Raw genomic sequence first — 21,375 nt, 5'->3', positions numbered from 1 at the left:
AAAAAAAGTTATGAAGTTTCAACCAAAATATAAACTTTGCTGATAAGGTCGAAATATTATGTTATAGGACAGCATGAGTATTTAACTATTTATAATGACGATGATCTGATGATCATGATGAAAATTTCATATTATTGAAGCTATATTCTCCAAGACCAAAAAAAAAAAAAAAAAAGCTATATTCTCTTATATATCTATGTTGTACACTTGATCACAAAAGATGGTCATATATCAGGAGAGCTCTCTCTCTCTCTCTCTCTCTCTCTCTCTAACTTGAAATATTAGGTAAAAATGATCACAAAGTTTTATAGCTAAGTGCTTAACATCAACCATATGTTTCTTGTTGGATGTCTATAGTTTTGTACATAAAATTTCAAGATAGATCCAGAAATCAAGAGAAAACTATTAGAGAACTTAATGAATTAAATCTGCAACGTTGCTTCTGCCCTAAGCAGTGCAACGGTGAAACTGATCGAAGCATACTTGTTTCATGGGAGAAATTGCAGTAATCAACCAAGTTGATTACTCAATCTTGCTTGTAAACTAGTGTCGGGTACTCTGGATTCCACATGTTCTTCTTCACATATTCCACAATTTCATTCTGCAATTCCCCCAAAAAAGCAAGTGCACTTTAGAATGTGAATTTTTGAAAATTTCGTAAGCATGATTCTAAAACACAAAGTACGTTATTATTAAGACAATCCTATTACAAAGATAATGAAAAGATAAATTGCAGTGCTATCTCTCATATGGCCAACAAGTAAGATTGTTACCGACTGATTCCTATAACTCAGTCCAGATTTCCAACATTTTCATTTGACCTCGAAACAGAAATTTGTATCTTATATTATTTATTAATTAATTTTTTTTTTTGCCCCAATAGGAATTTATATGTTAAATAGTTGAGGTTATATTATTCTCCATTTTTGTAAGGTGAGCCTGACCATGAAGAAATTTATGCAGAAGACATTAAAATAATGGGTAAAATAAAAAGCCAATTTAAAGTTGATGGAGACATTAAATTTCAACCATCTTATGGTGAATGTTACTAGTTTAAATGCTATGTTCACCCACAGTTAATTTACCTGACTGAGTTTGCGGAGCTCTCGAGCATCCATGCCATTGTGTCCTTCAGCTAGATCCTCCTCCACAGCTTCCTTAATAACAGCAGCAGCTACCTCTTGCGTGATATCTCGAATTCTGCAGATATACATGTTTAGAGAAAGATGTTGCTCCTTTCTAACTAGCTTCCAGTCTACATAGAGCTAAGAAAAGTCAATTGATACCTGGATATTGAGGGGAAAATAATCCCTTGGATGACCTCGTCATCACTCATATATGCTGCCAAACTTCAGTTTCCAATAATCAACCATACATAATAAAAAAAAAGTGTATAAGATAATCCTTCAAAGTTAAACCGCAATGTGGTGCCATAACTCATGAGCATCCGAAGTACACATAAATTGTTATGCATGACATGGCAGTAGTTATGATGCATAAATAATCTTTTCACCAGAAAATTCTTTTCATACTAGTATTTTCAAATTTTATTAAATGTAGAAAGATTTACCGCTCAGCAGCAGCCTGTAGCATACCATCGGAGATGACTCTAGAACCAGACAAGAGTGTTCCAAGACCAATGCTGGAACAAAAACATAACTTATTGAGGAAACTAACCATATTTAATACAACAGCACAACATAGAGAAAATTTTAGTTTATAAGTAAAATTTCCAACTAACCCTGGAAAGAGGTACATGTTGTTTCCCTGGTTGCAGTGGCCAATGCGACCATTTCCTACATCAAAAAAAGAAAAAAAAAAAAAAAAAAAAAAAAAAAAACCCTTAAGTTGTTAAGTTACAGCTGTAAGTTGCCCCAAGAGAAAATAAAGAAAACAAAAGACACTTCTATGATGAACTAGTTATTTAAAACGTACAGAAGATTTTCACAGTTCAAACTTCAAATGCATGGCAGAACAAAAATCAATTATAACAAGGTGAAACAAAATACAATGCTTGCTTTCTAAGAAACAAGAACTTTACTCACATAAAAAATTAGTTAAACCTATATTAGATGCTTTCTTAGGTTATCATCCATAAAACCACAAGTTAATCAACATGCCACCAAGGTTGCTGACAAGCAACAAACTCAGAAATCTAACCAAGCATGAGAACTAGGTCCAAAACTAGCAAGTACATATATTGTCGTATAGAATTGGACACCTAGCAACTAGTTGATGTAAAACTCTTGATCTTTATAGGGGACCTTCCCTCTCAGACATGTTGAGAGATTGGAAAGCTATGCTTTATAAATAAATCTTTAGTTTTTTGTTTTTGCTTTTGTATAGGGGATCCCTTATCCCCCTATTAGTATTATCCTTCTCATCTTATTTATTATTTTTTTTAATCAAAAAAATGAAAGACAATATATTGTGGGGTGTCAATGGATGTTTACTTTTAAAGGTTGTCCAAATGGATCCATTGATAGATTAAACTCAAATCTTTTGTCTTGAATATAGTTCAAAATCAAAACATGCATCTAGTTATGCACTGTTCTATGGTTAATTTCCAATGGAATTCATTGTTTGGAATTGTCCTGAAACTTTGGATCAATTTTCTGTTGATCAGGTTTGCTGGTTTTGGTAGAAGAAAGGAAGCCAAATATTAATGGCAGTGTGTCTGTGCCATTAAGAAAATTTATTGTATGTTTATAGGCAATTATCATGGTTTGTATATTTCCAGCAACCATTAAGGAAACTTTCTGCATTAGGATATTTCATGAAGGAACTACTATTAAACTATAAAGATTAGCTTGCGGGGAGAATGTATAGTTGTAGCATACCAAGATCCACATCCCTGAACGGACTTCCACTTGCAAAAATAATGTTGTCACCCAATATGGAGAATGCTACTTCAGGGGTGCATTCAGCTGTCAAAAGACGAGGGACATGATACAAGCAATTATGAACATATGTTGTCCGCTGCAATAGTATGTGATATTAAGAAAACAAGAGTAGATAAAATAGCCATACCATTCTTTGTTGGATTTGACATGGCAAATATAGCTGGTCTTGTTGATGTTGAATCCTTGAGGGCCTCTAATACCTACATAACAGAAAGTCATCATCAGTACCATGTCAAAGTAAGTTAACAACTCATTTCTACTTCTGAATTCCATCCCTTGGGCTAAGGGATCAGATTTATTAGTAATTCTTTGTAGTTTCTATGCAAGCATTGAAACTAAGGGGCTGATCATTTTCTTCCACGCATTGCTGCTTCTGTTGTAGTTAGTAGAAAAATAAAAAGGGGAGGAGTGTAACAACGTGTCATAATTACTTGGGTTCAAATGCCTGAGTGCTTAGAAACACTACATGGTCATTAGGGAGAAATTCCATGCATAGTTTCAAATATGGATAATTACTGCGAATTATTTCCAACAACTGTAGATTTCCAGTGCCACACATTAGTCACATGCCAGAGACACATTCCTACTCCACACATATGATAGCTACGCTTTTCAGGCAAAACACGTCTAACACATGCATCATTCCGGAGAGTTCCATTTTATCTTCAATTATTTATACAAATTCTACAGACCAAAATATCACCATTTTATCCATTTAGCCAACCTCACTTAACAGCAAAGGGAAGGCATGGATTTTGTTATACCACACAGAATTGAAAATTTCATATAATATCAAATAGAAGGATGCTGTATTAATAATCTGAATTATAAAAAACTTAGTAAAGTGTGTCAATTCCTATATTTACAGTTTTCGATCAATGGTTAAATTTAAGTACAAGATATATATACCTCTTTTGAGAATAATCCTCCAACAGCAGATAATCCCAGAAGGACATCAGGCTTCACTTGCTTGACCTGTTACCGATGTTCAGCAAGAATATATTAAGGAAGCAGCTCAGCAATTCTTACCATCATAAACACAGAAAATTCAGACAAATAAGTGTTACAGAAGCATGTTGTAACTTTACATAAGGAGTCTACAAGCTAATAACTCCCACAGTAAATATTAGCATGCAATCTAACAAATATTCTGCAGTCATCATTCTTCAATTTTATGGCACCTTAACTGAACTAGGAGTGAGAACAATTATTGTGATCATCATACTCGTGCTAAGAATTTTTCCATATAAAACTGAGTGATACTAACTTAGTCTCGACATTCTAGAGGGAAAAACTATCAATATTATTCCATTGATCAATCTCATTGTGATTTTCAAAATTGGTAAATCAAGTAAAGAGATAATTTTCACAAACCACTTCCACAAGGCTTGCTCCTTCCCTGAGTCCTTGACGATCCATTTCTTTCAAATTTCTTGCAAAAGGTAGGGCATCTGGATCAATATTTTCCCGTCCTTCAGTGATTAACCCCTGTATTTGGTAAAAACAATAAGCAAACTGAATAAGACTTGTAATCCATAAAAACCTGCCAAAAATCTCATTTAAGTTAAAAACTTAAAATTTCACAGGCTACTATTTTTTGACATCTTCAAAAGTGCTAAAAGAGGGAAAGTGAGGTGATGTTTAAGATGAAAAACAGTGAATCATTGACTAATCAAAACTGGAATCTAAAGCAAGCCAGTGTGATAAAAGAATAAAATGCTTTCATTGTGAAAAAGGCAAAACAAGTATGTATATTTAATGATATCAATTGTTTTAAATCACAAGTCGTTTACAGGACATTTGAATAAATAATTAACTCATTAAATATATCCAATAAAATAGGGTGAAATAAGTTTGATTTTCCATTAGATATACTACCTAACAGTTTTAAGTTTTGGAAGAGATGGTTCATAACATAATATCAAAGCTTCTAAGACAAAAAGGTATAAATTTCAATTTCTGTTTCGCCCATTCTTTTGAATAAAAATCAATATTAATACAAGGTATCTGTGGACCTGTGTATTTTTGTCCAAGCCTCAAGACAAAAAGATTGGCTATTATGTGAGGAGGCGTATTAGAAACTTTTCAACCATGAATGCATTTTGGCATATCATGACAGAAAGCAAGCGAGTTTTTTTCTTTTTCCCTTCTGAATTTTTAAAACATTTTTGGACTTTTAAAATGTTTACAAATTAATTTCTAAAATGTATCATGTATGTCATATCAATGATTATTAGATTGCAGCTGGACAGGGTATTCGGTTCAATTAATGATAAAATAAGTATTTAAAATACAAGAACTAAACTAAAAATGTAAGTATTTAATTAATGTAACATAAGTATAAATCATCAGTTGTCGAAACTAAAAAGAACTATTTTATACCAATAGGGAAAACAAGAATTAAACTACAAGTACCAGGAAATACAATACCTTTGCGTCAACGACCCAAAATTGACTCTTTGCACTCTCATAAGCAATCTCATTATTCCCCAACATCCTTGCCATTGTTTTTCTTGCAGCATTGAGAACCCCAATTCCAGCACTGCAGCAATAAAAATAAAATCAAAGAAGCAATAAAGCAATACAGAGCAAAATTGGCAATTCAATTTGGAGGGATTTCACAAACAATAATGTGATAACAAAGCTACTTTATACATAGCTCCCAACCCAAGCTATCAATAACTTAAAAGGTTTACACTTTGTTTGTTCCTTTCTAATATCAAACTCCTTTTACCCTCAAAACTCTCTGGAACAGAAGTTTGAGATCCCAACAACCTTGTTAAGAACACGGAAGCAACAAAGTCTTGCACTCTGAAAGATCCATTTTGAAAACAAGATTCTCAAAGAACTATATTTTTCTTCGGGCAGCCATTCCTGACAGAATTGACAAAAACGGGAAGTTTCAGAAGTGCATGCTCTTGTTTTGTCCCCAAATATTGCACGTCATTTACACCGTCTCCTCTTTGATAAAATTTCTTTATTAATCAATTCTAAAGAACATGTTTAACTAGTTAGTTGTATATCTTTATCGTATGTATCAACTCCTAAGGATACTTTTGCATTGCAGACTGCATCTTAGTAGTGCTATAAGAAAAAGTTTTCAGGTCAAATCCTAAATGCTACTTTATGATTTCACAAAATGGCTAACTAACCTTCCAGCACCAGCAACAACAATCTTCTGCTTTGGGAAGTCAATCATTGGCCTCCCTTGTGCTCTTACAGCACCTAGAAGTCCAGCAATTGCAACACCAGCAGTTCCCTGCATGCAAACGTTCACCCATTCAACTATGTGGGATACCATGATAGTATCTATACAAAATTCCACTTTATGCATAAATCGGTAAATTCATAATAATTCACATAACTTGCAACATTGAGATTCTCCTTTTCAAAATCTCCAAGCCATGGTATACTTAAAGGAAAACTATAGATTTAATTGCTTGTCCCAAAAATTAGCATCCATAACATTTAAATACATATTTAAAAGTACATCAATTATTTACAAAAGATGGAATTATACATCATCTGATCATGCATACATAAATAATATTAATGAATAATAGCTTTCCAATCTCTTAACATGTCTAAGAGGGGAAGTCCATTAAATTGATCACAAGGTTTACACCAAATTATCCAGATAAGGCAGAATGTCTAACCATATCCCACAAAACTTGTTTGTCTAAAAATCTACCAATGAAAGTGTGTGAAACATTTTATGATCTTATATAAAGAAATTTATACCTGCACATCATCATTGAACATTCTGTAGGTATTTCTGTACCGCTGTAATAACTTAAATGCCCACTTGCTTTGAAAATCTTCAAACTGCAGCCACACGACAATAAATAAATATTAGCCTTATGGCAGAAAACAGTAGCCCTATGAATAAGGTCAAAAATTGAAAACAAATTCAAGTTACAATATCTATTCCAAATATCACTCCAATACCTGCACAATCACATTTGGCCAGCGAGTAAAGACAGCCTCCATGAATTCATCCACAACAGCAACATAGTCATCCCCATCAAGGCGGTGTTGCTGCAATCCCAAATCTACAAAGAAATGTTTAACCATGTTTAGACTTAGAAAGCTTGTGATAATAGGTAGAGGGGACCAGCATAAGCAGTCGTCATAGATGTTGAAAGAAAAAGGGAGTAGACAATGACAGATTTGGGAGAAACCATGTCTCAACTACACAACAGATGCTATATATTATTATAGACAAAGAATCATAAATACATTAAACATATAAGAATATAGTGTTCCATAATATATTATTAACATCATATTTAAAATCCTGATATGCTGCTCTGTGATTTTCGTTTGAAGGGCAAGGACATGATCACTTGGTCAAGGCTGAGAAACTATACTCAAATGATGTCATTCATTTATTAAATATTGTCTCTAATCACATGGTTGTGAAGAAAAGGACATGCACGTACAAAAAAAAAAAAGTTGTCTGATAAACTTGACACCTTGATGATTGAATTTCAAGCACTTGTGCCAGTAATTATGTTTTACTCAATTACACCCCTAGTCAATAACATGGTTGGAGTGAGTGACACCTTGATGGTTGAATTTCATGCACTGCGGCATTAATTATTTTTAACTCAATTACAACCCTATTCAATAACATGATTGGAATAAGTGACAAGGAGATATATTAGTATAAAAGAGGAAGAGAGAGAGATTAAGTGCGACAATAAACTAAAGGTAACTTGTAAAATACCCTTTATCTTTGTAACTTCAATGCTTTTAAATCACTTTCTTAAATTATAATATATATAAATGGAGAAAGTATATATTTGAATAAAGGTAGGGACAACCCCAACATACATTAATTTCAACACTCATTCAATAAGCAATATCATTCACCAAGTGGATATTGAAAGACTTACACAAGGGATCTTTGAGTAACTTCCCATTGTTAGTACCAACATCAATCATGACAGGAAGAACCTATGGCAAGAAAAAATAGGAAGGAATTGAAAACAAAATGAAGAATATCTGCACCACTCCACCAAGTATTAAAGCAGATATGAAACTATTATCATAATTAAGAACACTTGTAGTGGAAGAACCAACAAGAGTATAAAGGAAGGTCTTCCAAAAACACCGCAACGCTGTTCTATACACAAGAAGGAAATTAATAGGTAGTTAGGTACTTCCCCCAGTTCACAATATCCATCACTTTGGTTATCAACACATTAATTAAGGAACCAACAATCAAGAATTGATTACTAAGACATAGGGTAAATGTTTCATTGATTATTGTGGTCAATATTGCATGGAAGGTAGTGATGGAAGGTGCTTAATAAATACTTCATTGAAATGTGAGAATGACCAATATATTGAACCAAGAAAATTTCTTCAAAGTGACAGTTATAGTGTACAGGACGGAATACTTGGAATCAAACACGGAAAAAGAAACAAAAAATAAGTATTTAAGGTAAAAAGCAACTTCGATCAAATAAGGCTTTTTAACTATTTATCACAACATTTAAAACAAAACTTGGATATTTTAACACAGACAACTTCTAGCTGTTAATTTTGTCAAAATTTGAACAGCTTGAAAGAAAGAATAAAAGGAAAATGTGCAACATTATACCCTTTGAGGATTTATCCCAGCAGCTGCAACATACAGATCAAGCTTCCCAATGGCAATGCCAATGCCATGAACTCCAAGATCTCCAAGTCCCAGAACTCTGCTCCCATCAGTAACAACAATCATATCAACCTGAAAAGAACATAAAAAGAGATGTCTCAATTTCGTAATCAAATAAGTTTCTGGTTATCATCCCGGGACATTGATCAATATTTAATAAATTAGATATATTCCAATGAAAGAAGAAAATTGAGCATGATGTCTTCAGTGTAACATGATACGCAAGGGACAGAAATTTTATCATACAATTTCAAAAAATATTAAAACAGTTGTATCTTCATTCGGTTAAAATAAATCAATCAGCAACATCCCAACATCGGATAACACAGAAACCAACAGTGGTTGTTGATAAATTTAGGAAGTGCCAAAAATATTACATGGCCATTACCACATTAATGGAAGTACATAACAAACAAAAAATTTTGAGCGCAACGTTGAGGTCTAAAATACCATTAATCTCTTTCACTTTTTAATGTAGCACAGCACAAAGCATTAACCAAAGAAAACACAACAAGTAATTTCACCCAGCAATCCCTTGATTTCTATCATAGATTCTAACCATAGTTTTCCGTAGGCAGCATCTCTCTATAATAAATCCTTCAAGATTTGGTTCTCTCACGAAAATTCCAGAGTTTTAAAATCCATTTTGATCAAAACACAAATCAAATTGCTTAATTGAAAGAACAAACTCCCAGCTGTTAAAGTATTTTTTCGTCCAGCTGCTAGCCCTGCTTCTATGGAATATTTATCTCTTGCAGACAGTCATCACATCATATCAGATCTGGAAGAAAAGCCACTGTTCATAGCAAACTGCACAAAGAATAGTATTTGTACCAAAGCCTGCTGTTTGTTGAGCAATGGGCGAGTACGTTAGTGGATTTGATAGATCATTATGTTGCCTTATATAATCACCAAGCATTTGGTTTGGGTAGTATAGTCAGAATATCTAGCAATTTGTACATCAAAGAAGCCATTTTGATCACTCCATATTTTCTGCTGCTTTTCGAGTACCTATATCTCTCTTGGTGTATGTGGATAAAATTATTAGAGGGTGAACCTTGGCATAACAGTAAAGTAGTTTCCTACTAAGTTGAAAGTCATGGGTTCAAATCATAGAAAAAGCCTCTATTCTTGCAATTTTGGCTGCATAAATCTATCATTCACAATTGCCACCAAGTCAGAGTCTCTGTACTAAATTGCACCTTTTTATTTGGATATGATAATAATAAAAGGGTAGTCCTGTGCACAAGCAGCTTGTGCTAATGCACTTGATAATTGCATCAGCGGTGAATTTGGAATAAGATGCCACAAGACTTCTCTTCAAGCACAGTTTCATACCAAGAATTCAGTGCACTAATGGACTGCACATTGAGGTGATAAAAGTAGTAAGATTACTTTAGAAACCCAAAGAAAGTATGAACTATGAAATGATTTGCCAACTTGAAAGCTTAACTTGTTAAAATTCTTATGGTCAATGTCAAACTTAAAGGATAATGGAGACTTTACTTCACATTCTAAACAATAAAGAAAACAGGTGGTCAAGCTAATAAACATCATATTCACCTGTCCCAATATTGCCTTTCCTATATTAATCTCATCTCTCTAGACCACTAATTGAAAGGCTAATTTTCAAAAACAAGGCTGCGGGTCATGGTTCTGACTAGAGAGATCACAGAAACATTAGTACAGTACTTTTCAAACCAGAGCAGTAATAATTCTGGGCTAATTGTTAGAAATCGATTACACTCGAACAACATAGTAATAAAATCTAATTATACAAACCAAACATGTTAAGACATTAAGGATAGATATATATAAGTAAAAGTACCAGCTAAATGTTTACATGGGATACTGTGATGCGGATAATTAAGGACCTGCTCAGCGGGCCAGTTATAGACCATAGACATCATTTCTCCGCGATCCTCAGCACTAAAGTACATTCCTCTTGGCCTTCTAAACAATCCACTATAGTTCTGACATACAAGCCCAACTGTTGGAGTGTACACTACTGGTGCATATTCCTCAATGTTTGCAATCAAAACCTAACCATGTAATACATGTCACAGAAGTTAATCCCATTCCTTGGATAAAACAGGATTATTAATATGCACCAGTACATCTTTAATTACAAAGAGAAGTAAACAGGGCAAGTTTAATTATCCAATTTATGACTGGAATGCAACATACAAACAAATGATATGGCTTAAAACCACATGATGCAGCATCAACTGAATTCCGGCCGGGCACCGCCCCCGGGGGGGCGGGGTGGTTTTGACACTAATGTTACTGTGTTTCTGAATTGAAAATAATTTGGTTCTGCATTTTGGAACCCTAGTTCATACCAAAGCCAAACTTCATGTGCCTGCTTTATCTCTCATTTTATTCTAAATTACATTTACTCACGGCTTTTATATCTTGTTTTACCCTCTTTATTAATGCTTTGTTGATAATAATGCTTTTCTGCTGTTGATGCATCCTGGAAATTCATTTTTCAATGTTATACTACCTTTAAAAACCTATACTTTTCTGTAAGGTAAATGTTTAGGGTTTAGGGTAGGAAGAAGAAGAAGGGAATCAGAGGAAAGGGAAACGGAAACAGAGTTTGAGTCTCAATAGAATTTGATGACTAATGTGAAAATGAGTTGAATTACTCAGTTCCATTCAATTCTGCTTATAGGCCTGACTCTTTTTCGGTTGATATAACTGAATGTGGGATCATTTTCTAACTGACTTGAACAGTTAAACTAAATCTTGCATGTGGGCAGTGAGCTGGCATCATTCAGTGCCCCCAAAACCAAGTTTGGGATTCTGCTAGTGACGTAGAGTGGCATTATATTTTGACATCTCAAAACTTCAAATGTTAGTTGGAACAGTAACATACCATTTTCTCTTAAATTCTATGCAGTTTTACATGCCACATGTTATAGACACCTTGATCACTTTCTTCATCATTTTGTAAGGACGGAAAATATTGAAAGCTAAATAATCATCAATCAATATCTCTGCCTAAATTGGTTGGTTAACAAAAGAATGAGGCAGAAAACACTGAACATACCTTATAGTACATAGTCTCATTTCTATCATGCAATCGGTTGAGTATCCGCCATTTGGCCAATGCATTAGGATCAGAAGGTCCATCTCTTGCTTGAACTTGAAGTCTCTTCAGATCAACCACTATCAATTCAATAATGTTAGCAATAGATATATTAAAACAGAATAGTCCAAAATTCATAACTTTACGGATAGAAAAAGAAATAGCAGTAAAAGCATCCTCCTAAGCAACCACAAGGCTAAAGAACAAGTTCAACATTGGCATAAGACCAAGGAAAGTACAAGTACATACTGAATCGTTCAATCTGTAGATTGGGAGACATAACATTTGGAGGAAGCAGTCCTCGTAGATCAAGACGATCACGCTCTGTCATAGAAAAAGCTGTTCCCTAATGTGAAGGCACCAAAGTTAATATGAATTAGCAAATAGTAATAATAATAAAATAAAAACACTCCAAATGAAAATTATGTGACATAAAAAAAGTGAATACACATCATCTCCTGCCTAGAACTTAAAGACCAACTACAAAGAAATGTCAAATGAAGAAAACGGAATCTACCAGAAAATCCATCTGCATTTTCTAGTATCCCATAAAATAAGCAGGATAAAAAGGAATTTATGAATTACGAATGGTAGATTTTCTGAAAAGGAATTGGGAACCGGTTATTCAAGAAAATAATAGTGTATACAAGTGTTGGAAAGCAGATAAAAGGAATTTTATTGGACAAAATTTACACAAGATAAAAAGTTATACGTTCAAACCGTGAAAACAGCTGCTGCTATTTACATCAGGTTAGTTTAGGTTGCCTACATTACAAGCGGCCCTTCCCTAGACCGTGCATACTGCATAACACCAGATGCTTTGCACCGGACTGCCTTCTTACTATGACAACATACCCAACAGAACTGAACTTCTTTTGTATTAACGTAATACACAAACAATAATGCAGTTTGCACTTAATTTGACCGAAACTGAAAGTTGAAACTATTAAATGCCAAGATTAAGACTAGTATTACCACTGAATTCAATAAAATAGAAGTTGATCAGATAGCGCGTAGACACGCACACACAGAGACAGAGAGAGAGAGAACTGAGAAAAGTGATTTTTCTGTTGGAGAAAAAATAATTTGACAACACGAACACACCCTATAGTTACTGAATGCATATGCTATTACAACTAATAAGCAAGCAACTATGAAGAATTTTATGGTTGTTCGGATGAAATTAATAAGTCATCTAAGCTAAAAGTGGCTCCCAAAGCAATGAATCCAATTTGATTAACATCATAACGATTAACAAAATTTAAGATGGAGAATTTAAGAGTATTTATACATACTTTGTTGAACCAAGGATCGTGGAGAATGTCGAGGCTGCGCTTGTGGACGATGGTAGGGCGGTTCCCTTCCGTGGTGGTGAAAGATCGGTGCACCCCGGCAGTCACGTGCCTCTTGAGCCGTTGGAGGAGCGACGACGAAAGGCGCACGTGGTTCGAGAAGATCGGCATTTTTGGGTGAGGTGAGAGAAGAGAGATCCAAGTGAGTGTGTGTGGATGCGAGTGCGTCAATGTTAAGCGGCAAAGTGAGTAATGGAGTGGGGCCTCTGTTCTGTATTATTATATTTTTATTGACTATCGAGAAATGAGCATTGATCTGGGGACTGCGAGGGAGGGACGGAGAGGGAGTGGGTGCTGCTGAGTAGGGTCTACGTCGTCTTCTCCACCATTACTCTCCTTCATTGCGGTTTGATTTTGGAGGGGAATTTCCCAATTTGTCAACCATTTTTTTATTTCTTTTTTGTTTAATTATTTTGTTATTTTTATAGTTTTATTGAATTGTAATTAGATTTATATTTTTAATTAAATTTTTATATTATTTTTAATTTTATAACTAAATTTTTTATTAAAACATTAAAATTAATATAATATTTTTATTTTACAAAAAAAATATTTAGTTAATTCTGATATTTTTTTCATTAAAAAAAATTATTGTAAAATTAAAAATAGTATAAAAATTTAATTAAAAAATATATAAATTTGATTACGAATTTAATAAAATTATAAAAATTAATATAGTAACTAAATCTTGATTAATCATAATAAATTTTACGTTATAAGTATTTAAATTTCATATTATTTAAACTACTTATATAAGTCTCTTATCACTATTCCTTCAAATAATATCAAATTTAACAAAAAAAATTTATTTCCGAACTACACATCTAAAAGTAACTCAATAGAGCATCATTCTTTCAGAGCAAAATGATTATAAATCGAATAACTATCAAAGATCTAATGGCTATGCAATTAAAATCTGATCAGATATGACAAAAAAAAACTCACAACGTGCATCATACATTCATACTTACTCAAATATCATATACCTAATAATAACATAAATTGGATATTGGAATAGAAAAAAATCTTAAATTGATGACAAATTTGGATGGAACTATATTGAATGTAAAAAGTGTTAAAAGAAAACAATTACATTTGTGGCACATGTAATCAAACACCACAATATCCAACAATAAAGTAACTCTATATACTTTTCATAATCTCATCTATCAAATTATTAGTTATTTCTACAAAATATAAAAAATTTTAATATTTATCATATACTATTATTAATTTACTGCATCACACATCGCGCGGGTCTCATTCTAATTTTTATTAATATGGCATTACGTAATTTTTTTTTGGTGACTTGGCATTACGTAATTGAATGTATGTGTAAAATTTTTTTATAAGCATCAAATTAAATTATTTAACAAATTAAATTATTTAACAAATACATTACATAAAAAAAGTGTAAGATTTTTTTATAGGAGTGAGATGAACAATATACCTCAATATTATAATTTTTTATGTTTTTTTAAATTGTAAGAAAACTAAAATTAAAAAGTCTAATTTAAAATTTTTATTTTTTAATTTTTTAAAAATAGAAATTAGATCTTGGACCTTATATTTTTTTTTTACCTTTTTTAAAATAGAAATTAAGGAGTAAAATTGGTTTAATTTTTGTACTTTCTAATAATCCGAGAGTCTAATTTCTACAATTAACATTCTATTATTATTAATCCAATATCAAAAATAAAAAATATAAATAAATTTGTTTTCTACCTTTTATATTAAAAAATAATTATTCACAAAAAATATAAAAAAATTTAATTAACGTCATCAAATTTTAAAAATAAAAAACTCTTTATCTAATAATATTTACAAAAAAATCTTATTAGAATCTTATTTTTAAAATATATATCTAGCATTTTGTTGTTTTTATTTATTTTTCGTTCATATGTTAGGAAATTATTTTTTTTGTCAGTAGTTTATTTTTTTAAATTTTTTCTTTCTCCATTAGCTAAACAGAGATGCTTTATTAACAAACAACTTGAGAAAGTTAGTCACCGGAAAAAAAAAGCCACTTGAGAAAGTCGTAATGTCGGTTAACAAACAACTTGTTAGTCAATACAAGTTTAATAACAGTAACACATCAAATTCTATCAATTTCAATTAATCCATTCAATTTCATCACCTGAAGCTTGCATAAGAAATAATCAAAAGAGAAAAACTGAATATTGCTATAAACAAAACTAACATGCATATGAGAGCGCGTTTTCTTTTTATTTTGAAACAAACCTGCGAGTGCTTCTTCAAATTGGTCAACAGCTGATGGAACAGGGGCGGCGGAAACTCAGATCGGCGGTGGACAGTTAAAACCGTTGGCGGCTATGGATGGGAGGCAGTGATGACTGATGAGAGGAGGAGATTGGAGTTTTTTAGTAGGTAATGGAATCAAGAATCATTTCCGGTTATCGTCTTAACTCTCAGTACAAGTCACTTTTTATTTTATTAAACTAAATTTACTGTTAAGTTTAATAAAATAAATTTCAGAAATTCTTTGCATACAATCGATTAAGGCTTGTAAGCCTTACAAATCCAATTAAAACTAACGCTCAAAACGTGCTTCGAATTGTTCTTCTTCCTCTTCGTCTTCTTCTTTTTTTCTTTTGTTTCTTGCCTTTTTTTTCTCCTTCTTCTTTTTGCTGCACGTTCTTCTTCGTCTTCCTCTTCATCTTCTTCTTCTTTTCTTTCGTTTATTGCCTTTTCTTTCTCATCTTTCTTCTTCTTACTGCACGTTCTTCTTCCTCGTTTTCCTCTTCTTCTTCTTTATTTACGTGCTTTTCTCTCTATTTTCTTTTTTCGTTATTCTCGATTTCCATTGTTTTTTTGACATCAAGCTCTGGAATCGTTTTTGAAGAAGAAGAAGCAGCAGAAGATGAGGAGGAGAAAGAGAAATAGTTCTGAATTATGCATAAGGTGTATTTCAACGAATTTTGGGTGTATTTCTTAAATCCTTTGGGTGTAGTTTTGTAATCATTTGGGTGTATTTCTGTAATCTTTTAGGTGTATTTCTATAATCGTTTGGGTGAATTCCTGTAACCGTTTGGGTGTATTTCTGTAATTCTTTGGGTGTATTTCTGAAGTTCCATTATCTTCAAAACAATTTCAAAACTTGATTTCAGAAACCATGAAAATAAAAAAAAACGAAGAAGAAGAAGAAGAGGAGGAGGAAGAAGAGCGTTCATAATACATGGTGAGTGTAGCGCTTTGAAAACAGGAAACGGTTGAATAACGCATTAAAAGGCCCGTATGTGTAGCAACTTGTAAGACTTGTAAGCCAAAAAGACTTGTATGTCTGTTCAAATCTTTTTTTTCTTACCCCTTGATTTAAAAAGTTAATAATAATAATAATAATAATAACAATAATAATAATAATAATAATATTTTTTATAAATTAATACGGTAATACCTAATAAAGAAAATCAACAAATTAATCTTTAATTATAAATGTTAATACGTGTTTAAAAAATTAAATAGGAAGTGCAAGTGTAATGTTCTCTAAAACATGACATAACAAATAAATCAATAGATTTTATGCATTTATTTTTTTATAGTTTTATAAAAAAAATAATGCTACACATCCAAATTATTTTGTTAATCAAATCTAAATAAATTAGTCTAATATAACAAAAATAAGTTATGATTAGTATTCTTATTATTTAACTTGGTTAGACTTAGTTCATAAAAAGATTTGGACATGTAACATTACTCTTACAAAAATTGTTAACCTAACAAGTAGGTCATAGGTTTTTTTTTTCATGCTCGAATTCAGTTTGTTTAAAATCCGACAAGCCCACGAACCTATTTAAAAAGCTTGTTTCGTAAATTATAACTCAAAATAATAAACTTAAAAATTCTAAAATATTAAATGCATTCCAAAATGGAAAAGTATACGAAACCAAAAGGTTACCAACCAAAAACTAAATAAAACCACATTAATTTATATTAATAATTAATTTTAAATTTTTTAAATTCAAAATTTAAAAAATTTAAAATTAATTAAGTAAACCTAATTAAAACCTATAAAAACCTTCCTCTTATCTCTTACATTAACCTACCCACCTCCAACAATCACACACACCTCTCTCTCTCTCACCAATGCTGTTGGAAGCGCCGGCGACTTCTATGCTCTTTGCGACGCCCTCAACAAGCGCATCCAAGACAACTGCTTCAACACAAGGGAGAGGTAGATGACGAGGTCAACGCCGGCAAGTTTGGCGGCGGCGGAAAGGTAAGCGAGGACGTTCCCAGTGCCGGCCTTCCAGGGAGAGGAGCGGACAGAATAGTTAGTGTATTGGGAAGGCCACAAGCAGAAACCATCGTGGTGCTTGGCGGTGAGGATGACGCGGTTGAAGCCGTTGAGTTTGGCGAGGTGTATCCAGTGAGTGGCGTTGAGGTTGGTGGGGTTGAAGAGGGAAAGGTGTACGTGGCCGGAGCCCCACTCTTGTCCAGTGAAGGTGTTGAGACCGAAGTGGAAGAAGAGGAACATGTGACTCAGCTGCCATTGGATCTGGAAGGCGTTTGGGAGGGGCAATGTGGGAAGTGGCGGAGCCACTGAATAACAACAACAACAATAACATGGGAGTAATAGTCCATCTTCAAAAAATATTCATTTAATATGAAAAAAAAATCCTAATACTTAACAAAAGAAATATCTAATTATATTTTAGTAAAAATAATTAAATATCTATAAAATTTAAAAAAAATATGAAATTCTTAAAAAAATAGAGACATTCACATTTGTAATACAAAAAAATTCAAAAAATATATAAAAGAACATCCATTTAGTATGAAAAAGAAACATTCTGATACTTAGCAGAAGAAACATCCATATATATTAACTCGTAGAAATTTTGGATTCACCCAAAGGTATTTGGCTGGTTTTTGGCTAATACCCTTTTAGTTCCTAGCATTGCTCTTCCAAAATTTATAATTCATAAGTTGTAAAGCATAATTCATTTGGGTAATGTTAGGGAGACAAAAAAAAAACAATCATGTCTTATTTAGCATTCATTAATTGTCGCAACAATTAATAAATGCTAAATAAGGCAAATTATGGTTGTTTTTGACTGATTTTCTTTGGTTACCAAACATATCCGAATTCATTTATATATCAATCATTAGTCACATATCATAACCATACTTATAATTTATAAACTTTTTTTTAACAAATTATCATTTTAACTAATCTTGACTATTGATTTTTTTTAGTTTTATTTTCTATTTAATATAAGTGAATAGTTAAAAATCTAAAGTAAGAATAATTTATGTTTACAAAATAAAATTAATGAGTTAATCCAATAAGTTTTATTGATTCTTTTTTAAACTTATGGCCTAACTTTTTTAATTGATAGACTTTACAAAGAATCTAAATTTGACCTATTTAATAAAATGAGCCGAGTCGCAAGCCTCCCTCGGATAATCAGACTACTTCCACCTCCTATAAATACCTAACAAAGAAAATTAACAAATTAATTTTTAATGATAAATGTTAATATGTGTTTAAAAAATAAATAGGAAGTGTAAGTGTAACACTTTCTAGAACATGACATAACAAATAAATCGGTAGATTTTATGCATTTTTTTTATAGTTTTATAAAAAAAATAAGTTAACCTAATGAGTAGGTTATAATTTGAATCTAATTATTAATATAAAATTAACAATCATATTGCATATACATACAAAAATTAATTATTAAATTAATTATCAACATAAAAGACATAAAAAATATAAAATATATATTAAAATTTAAAAAATTAAATAACACATATTTATATATAAATATATAGTATTATTTGATATTAATTTTTTATGTGTACGCATATTTTTTTTATAAAATTTAAAATTTTCACAATACATGGTAACAAAAACAATATTTTTCTTTTGTATATATATATGATAAATTTTGCAAATAAAAATCATGAACTAGCAAAGAAAACTTAATATTATTGGATATTATTACACATTCATCCAAACACATAACTCACATATTCAAGTTATTTTAGCATATTCAATTGTCATCTTTCCATCATGAGCTTTCCTAAAGAAATGTTTCACATAATCTGAATACAAAACATTTTTGTACTTTGCCTTCTCCCCATCACTAGCAAGAACTTCAAGAAAAGGACCAATAACATCTGAAGGTCTAGGGTTTACAAAAATTGGCACAGAAACCCTAGTCTTGCTCCCATTGGCTGTAACTCTATGCTCAATGCTCTTGTATCTACCATTGCTCATTATTTGTAGTGCATCACCAATGTTGATCACTAGGGCTCCGGGGATTGGCGGCACATGGATCCATCCACGCCGATCCTCGGTCCGAACGAATAGACCGCCGGTTTGGTCCTGAAGGAGAATGGTTAGAGTTGAGACGTCTGAATGGCGCCCTATTGCGACGGTTAGGTCATGGTTAGGGCAAACTGGATAGTAATTGAGGTTGATCCTCTTTGAACCCATTAAGAGTGCTTCTTTTGTTTCATCAATTTCCTTCACGTTTAGTCTCTTCATCAAAATATTTAGAAGCCGTTTGATTAAAGCTTCGGATTTCTTCATGTATTCTAGTGCTTCATTCCTACAAATTATTTATAGTTCATGCATGCAACAAAATTAAGTTAGAGTTAAGTAATGGAGTAATTTTTAGGCGAAAACTCACATACAATTATATTTATATGAATTTAATAGTTGATAATTGTTAAACTACTTGTCAAATTATTTAATAATTTTAAAATATTAGCTTCATTGCATAAAAATAAATATATATAAATTTTCACCTAATTTTTAAAGTTCACTGGCTTCTAAAATTATACATAAATAATTAGGAAAAGGATAGGTAACTAACAATATTTTTGAACAATGTGTGAACAATATGAATTAATAGAGTTAAAAGAGTAAATTAATCTTAAATTTAATTAGTAGCATTAAATTAAGATGTAGTGTATTTTTATTTGATTTATAATTGTTCATGTTGTTCAAGATGGTCATTGTTTACCTAGCACACAATAAAAGAGAGACAACAGTTTTCTTAGTCTGAGTTGTGTTATAAATTTTAAAATTTTATTTTTGTGTATACTTTTTTCTTTAGGTAATAAAAATTATGAGATTTTTTTAATATTCACCACTTCTAATAGCTTTTATCAAAAAATGGTGTACTATACTACTATGTTTTAAACATACACAAGAGTACGCAAGATATTATTCATCATATTTATATATAAATTTAATTTAGGTAAAATAATTTATATTTCATACATAAATTAAATAATATATTTAACTCATCAAATACAATTAGATAATAACAAAACCATACATGATAAAATTATGCTTTTGACAAACATATAGTCAATATCTTATTGGAAAGTAGCATGCACGTGTGGCTATAAAAGAAGGTGTTATACTATATTGTTAATTAATTAAACAAGAAACAATAATGTATTAAATTAAGTAACTAACTATACCTGCATGCATAAGGCCATGTAGCTATAGCCTCATCCTCAGAAACATAGAAGAGACTAAGATAATCTTTCCACTCCAAAGCCTTCTCAGCTTCAGGGCTAAAGCTTGATCCATACCTCACATGCTTAGTTGGTGAATTCTCTTTTGTGTACTTCACTTTTTCCTCTGCTGCCAACTCATAGAATCTATAAGTTGCATCCTTCACATTCTCAAGAACTTGTGTGGGGACACCATGGTTGATTACTTGAAAGAATCCCCATTTTTCAGCTGCATCACAAATTGCATCTTCCACATCACAATTATTATTATTATTATTGGACATGTCAATTATGGGAATTGATTCTTGAGGCACAACTTTATTGGTCATCATGCTCATTCTCTCCTCTAATGGGTGGATGTATTGTTTTGGAAGGGTTTTTAGGCCCATTTCATAGAGACCCTTTACTCCATTTCCTTGGATCATAACAAATTCATTTAGATCTGAGGGGCTATCCATCATCATAGACCTTGTTGGTGCCATAGCTTGATGAGGATTAAGAAATAATAGCTCAGTGCAATCATTTTGGTTATTTTGGGAATTGGTGTGACTTTGTTGCTTGGAAAACTCATTTCATGCACAAGTATTTATATGCAAGAATTTGGATACTAGGTTATAACAGCTATACAACACTGGTTGACGGTACAGTAGAGTTAACTAGCCATAGTCTAACACACACTTTAAGAGCAAGTAGTACATCTTTTTAGTTAGTTGTCCTAGTAGTTTTCAACCCGATATTACAAGAACTAATTCGTTATGAATTTGAGTTCCATTTAAAGATTTGTTGCTGGCTAATGAATTACTGTATACATAAGACGTAATTTAAATATTCGTTACTTAAGCAGACGAATGAATTAACTACTCA

General features: G+C 32.0%; 2 protein-coding genes across 2 annotated transcripts; both read right to left on the bottom strand.

Annotated features, from left to right (window-relative positions):
- Positions 1–109: 109 nt before the first annotated feature.
- LOC112775467 (NAD-dependent malic enzyme, mitochondrial) lies at positions 110–13,465 on the bottom strand. The gene is made up of 19 exons (XM_025819088.3): positions 12,958–13,465; positions 11,912–12,008; positions 11,624–11,742; positions 10,443–10,610; positions 8,512–8,640; positions 7,802–7,862; positions 6,852–6,955; positions 6,645–6,728; positions 6,056–6,162; positions 5,334–5,445; positions 4,278–4,391; positions 3,813–3,878; positions 3,031–3,103; positions 2,841–2,927; positions 1,742–1,796; positions 1,571–1,642; positions 1,287–1,349; positions 1,086–1,200; positions 110–601 (listed from the first exon to the last, which is right to left on the bottom strand). Exons 1-19 carry the CDS (start codon positions 13,123–13,125, stop codon positions 527–529), a joined length of 1,869 nt encoding a protein of 622 aa, XP_025674873.1. The 5' UTR covers positions 13,126–13,465; the 3' UTR covers positions 110–526.
- Positions 13,466–18,946: 5,481 nt separating this feature from the next.
- Positions 18,947–21,072, bottom strand: LOC112777938 (feruloyl CoA ortho-hydroxylase F6H1-3-like). The gene is made up of 2 exons (XM_025822317.2): positions 20,476–21,072; positions 18,947–19,592 (listed from the first exon to the last, which is right to left on the bottom strand). Exons 1-2 carry the CDS (start codon positions 20,991–20,993, stop codon positions 19,013–19,015), a joined length of 1,098 nt encoding a protein of 365 aa, XP_025678102.1. The 5' UTR covers positions 20,994–21,072; the 3' UTR covers positions 18,947–19,012.
- Positions 21,073–21,375: the final 303 nt, after the last annotated feature.

The sequence above is a fragment of the Arachis hypogaea genome, chromosome 19, assembly GCF_003086295.3.
Source record: "Arachis hypogaea cultivar Tifrunner chromosome 19, arahy.Tifrunner.gnm2.J5K5, whole genome shotgun sequence".
NCBI lineage: Eukaryota > Viridiplantae > Streptophyta > Magnoliopsida > Fabales > Fabaceae > Arachis > Arachis hypogaea.
This window is presented reverse-complemented; position numbering and strand designations above follow the sequence as displayed.

Excerpts from the sequence above, each read along its gene's own strand:
- LOC112775467 (XM_025819088.3), bottom strand. The coding sequence starts at position 13,125 with ATGCCGATCTTCTCGAACCACGTGCGCCTTTCGTCGTCGCTCCTCCAA. Across the intron at positions 12,009-12,957 it reads ACGATCCTTGGTTCAACAAA|GGAACAGCTTTTTCTATGAC; the intron begins GTATGTATAAAT and ends CCTTCACATTAG. Across the intron at positions 1,201-1,286 it reads ATTTTCCCCTCAATATCCAG|AATTCGAGATATCACGCAAG; the intron begins GTATCAATTGAC and ends GTATATCTGCAG.
- LOC112777938 (XM_025822317.2), bottom strand. The coding sequence starts at position 20,993 with ATGGCACCAACAAGGTCTATGATGATGGATAGCCCCTCAGATCTAAAT. Across the intron at positions 19,593-20,475 it reads ACATGGCCTTATGCATGCAG|GAATGAAGCACTAGAATACA; the intron begins GTATAGTTAGTT and ends AATAATTTGTAG.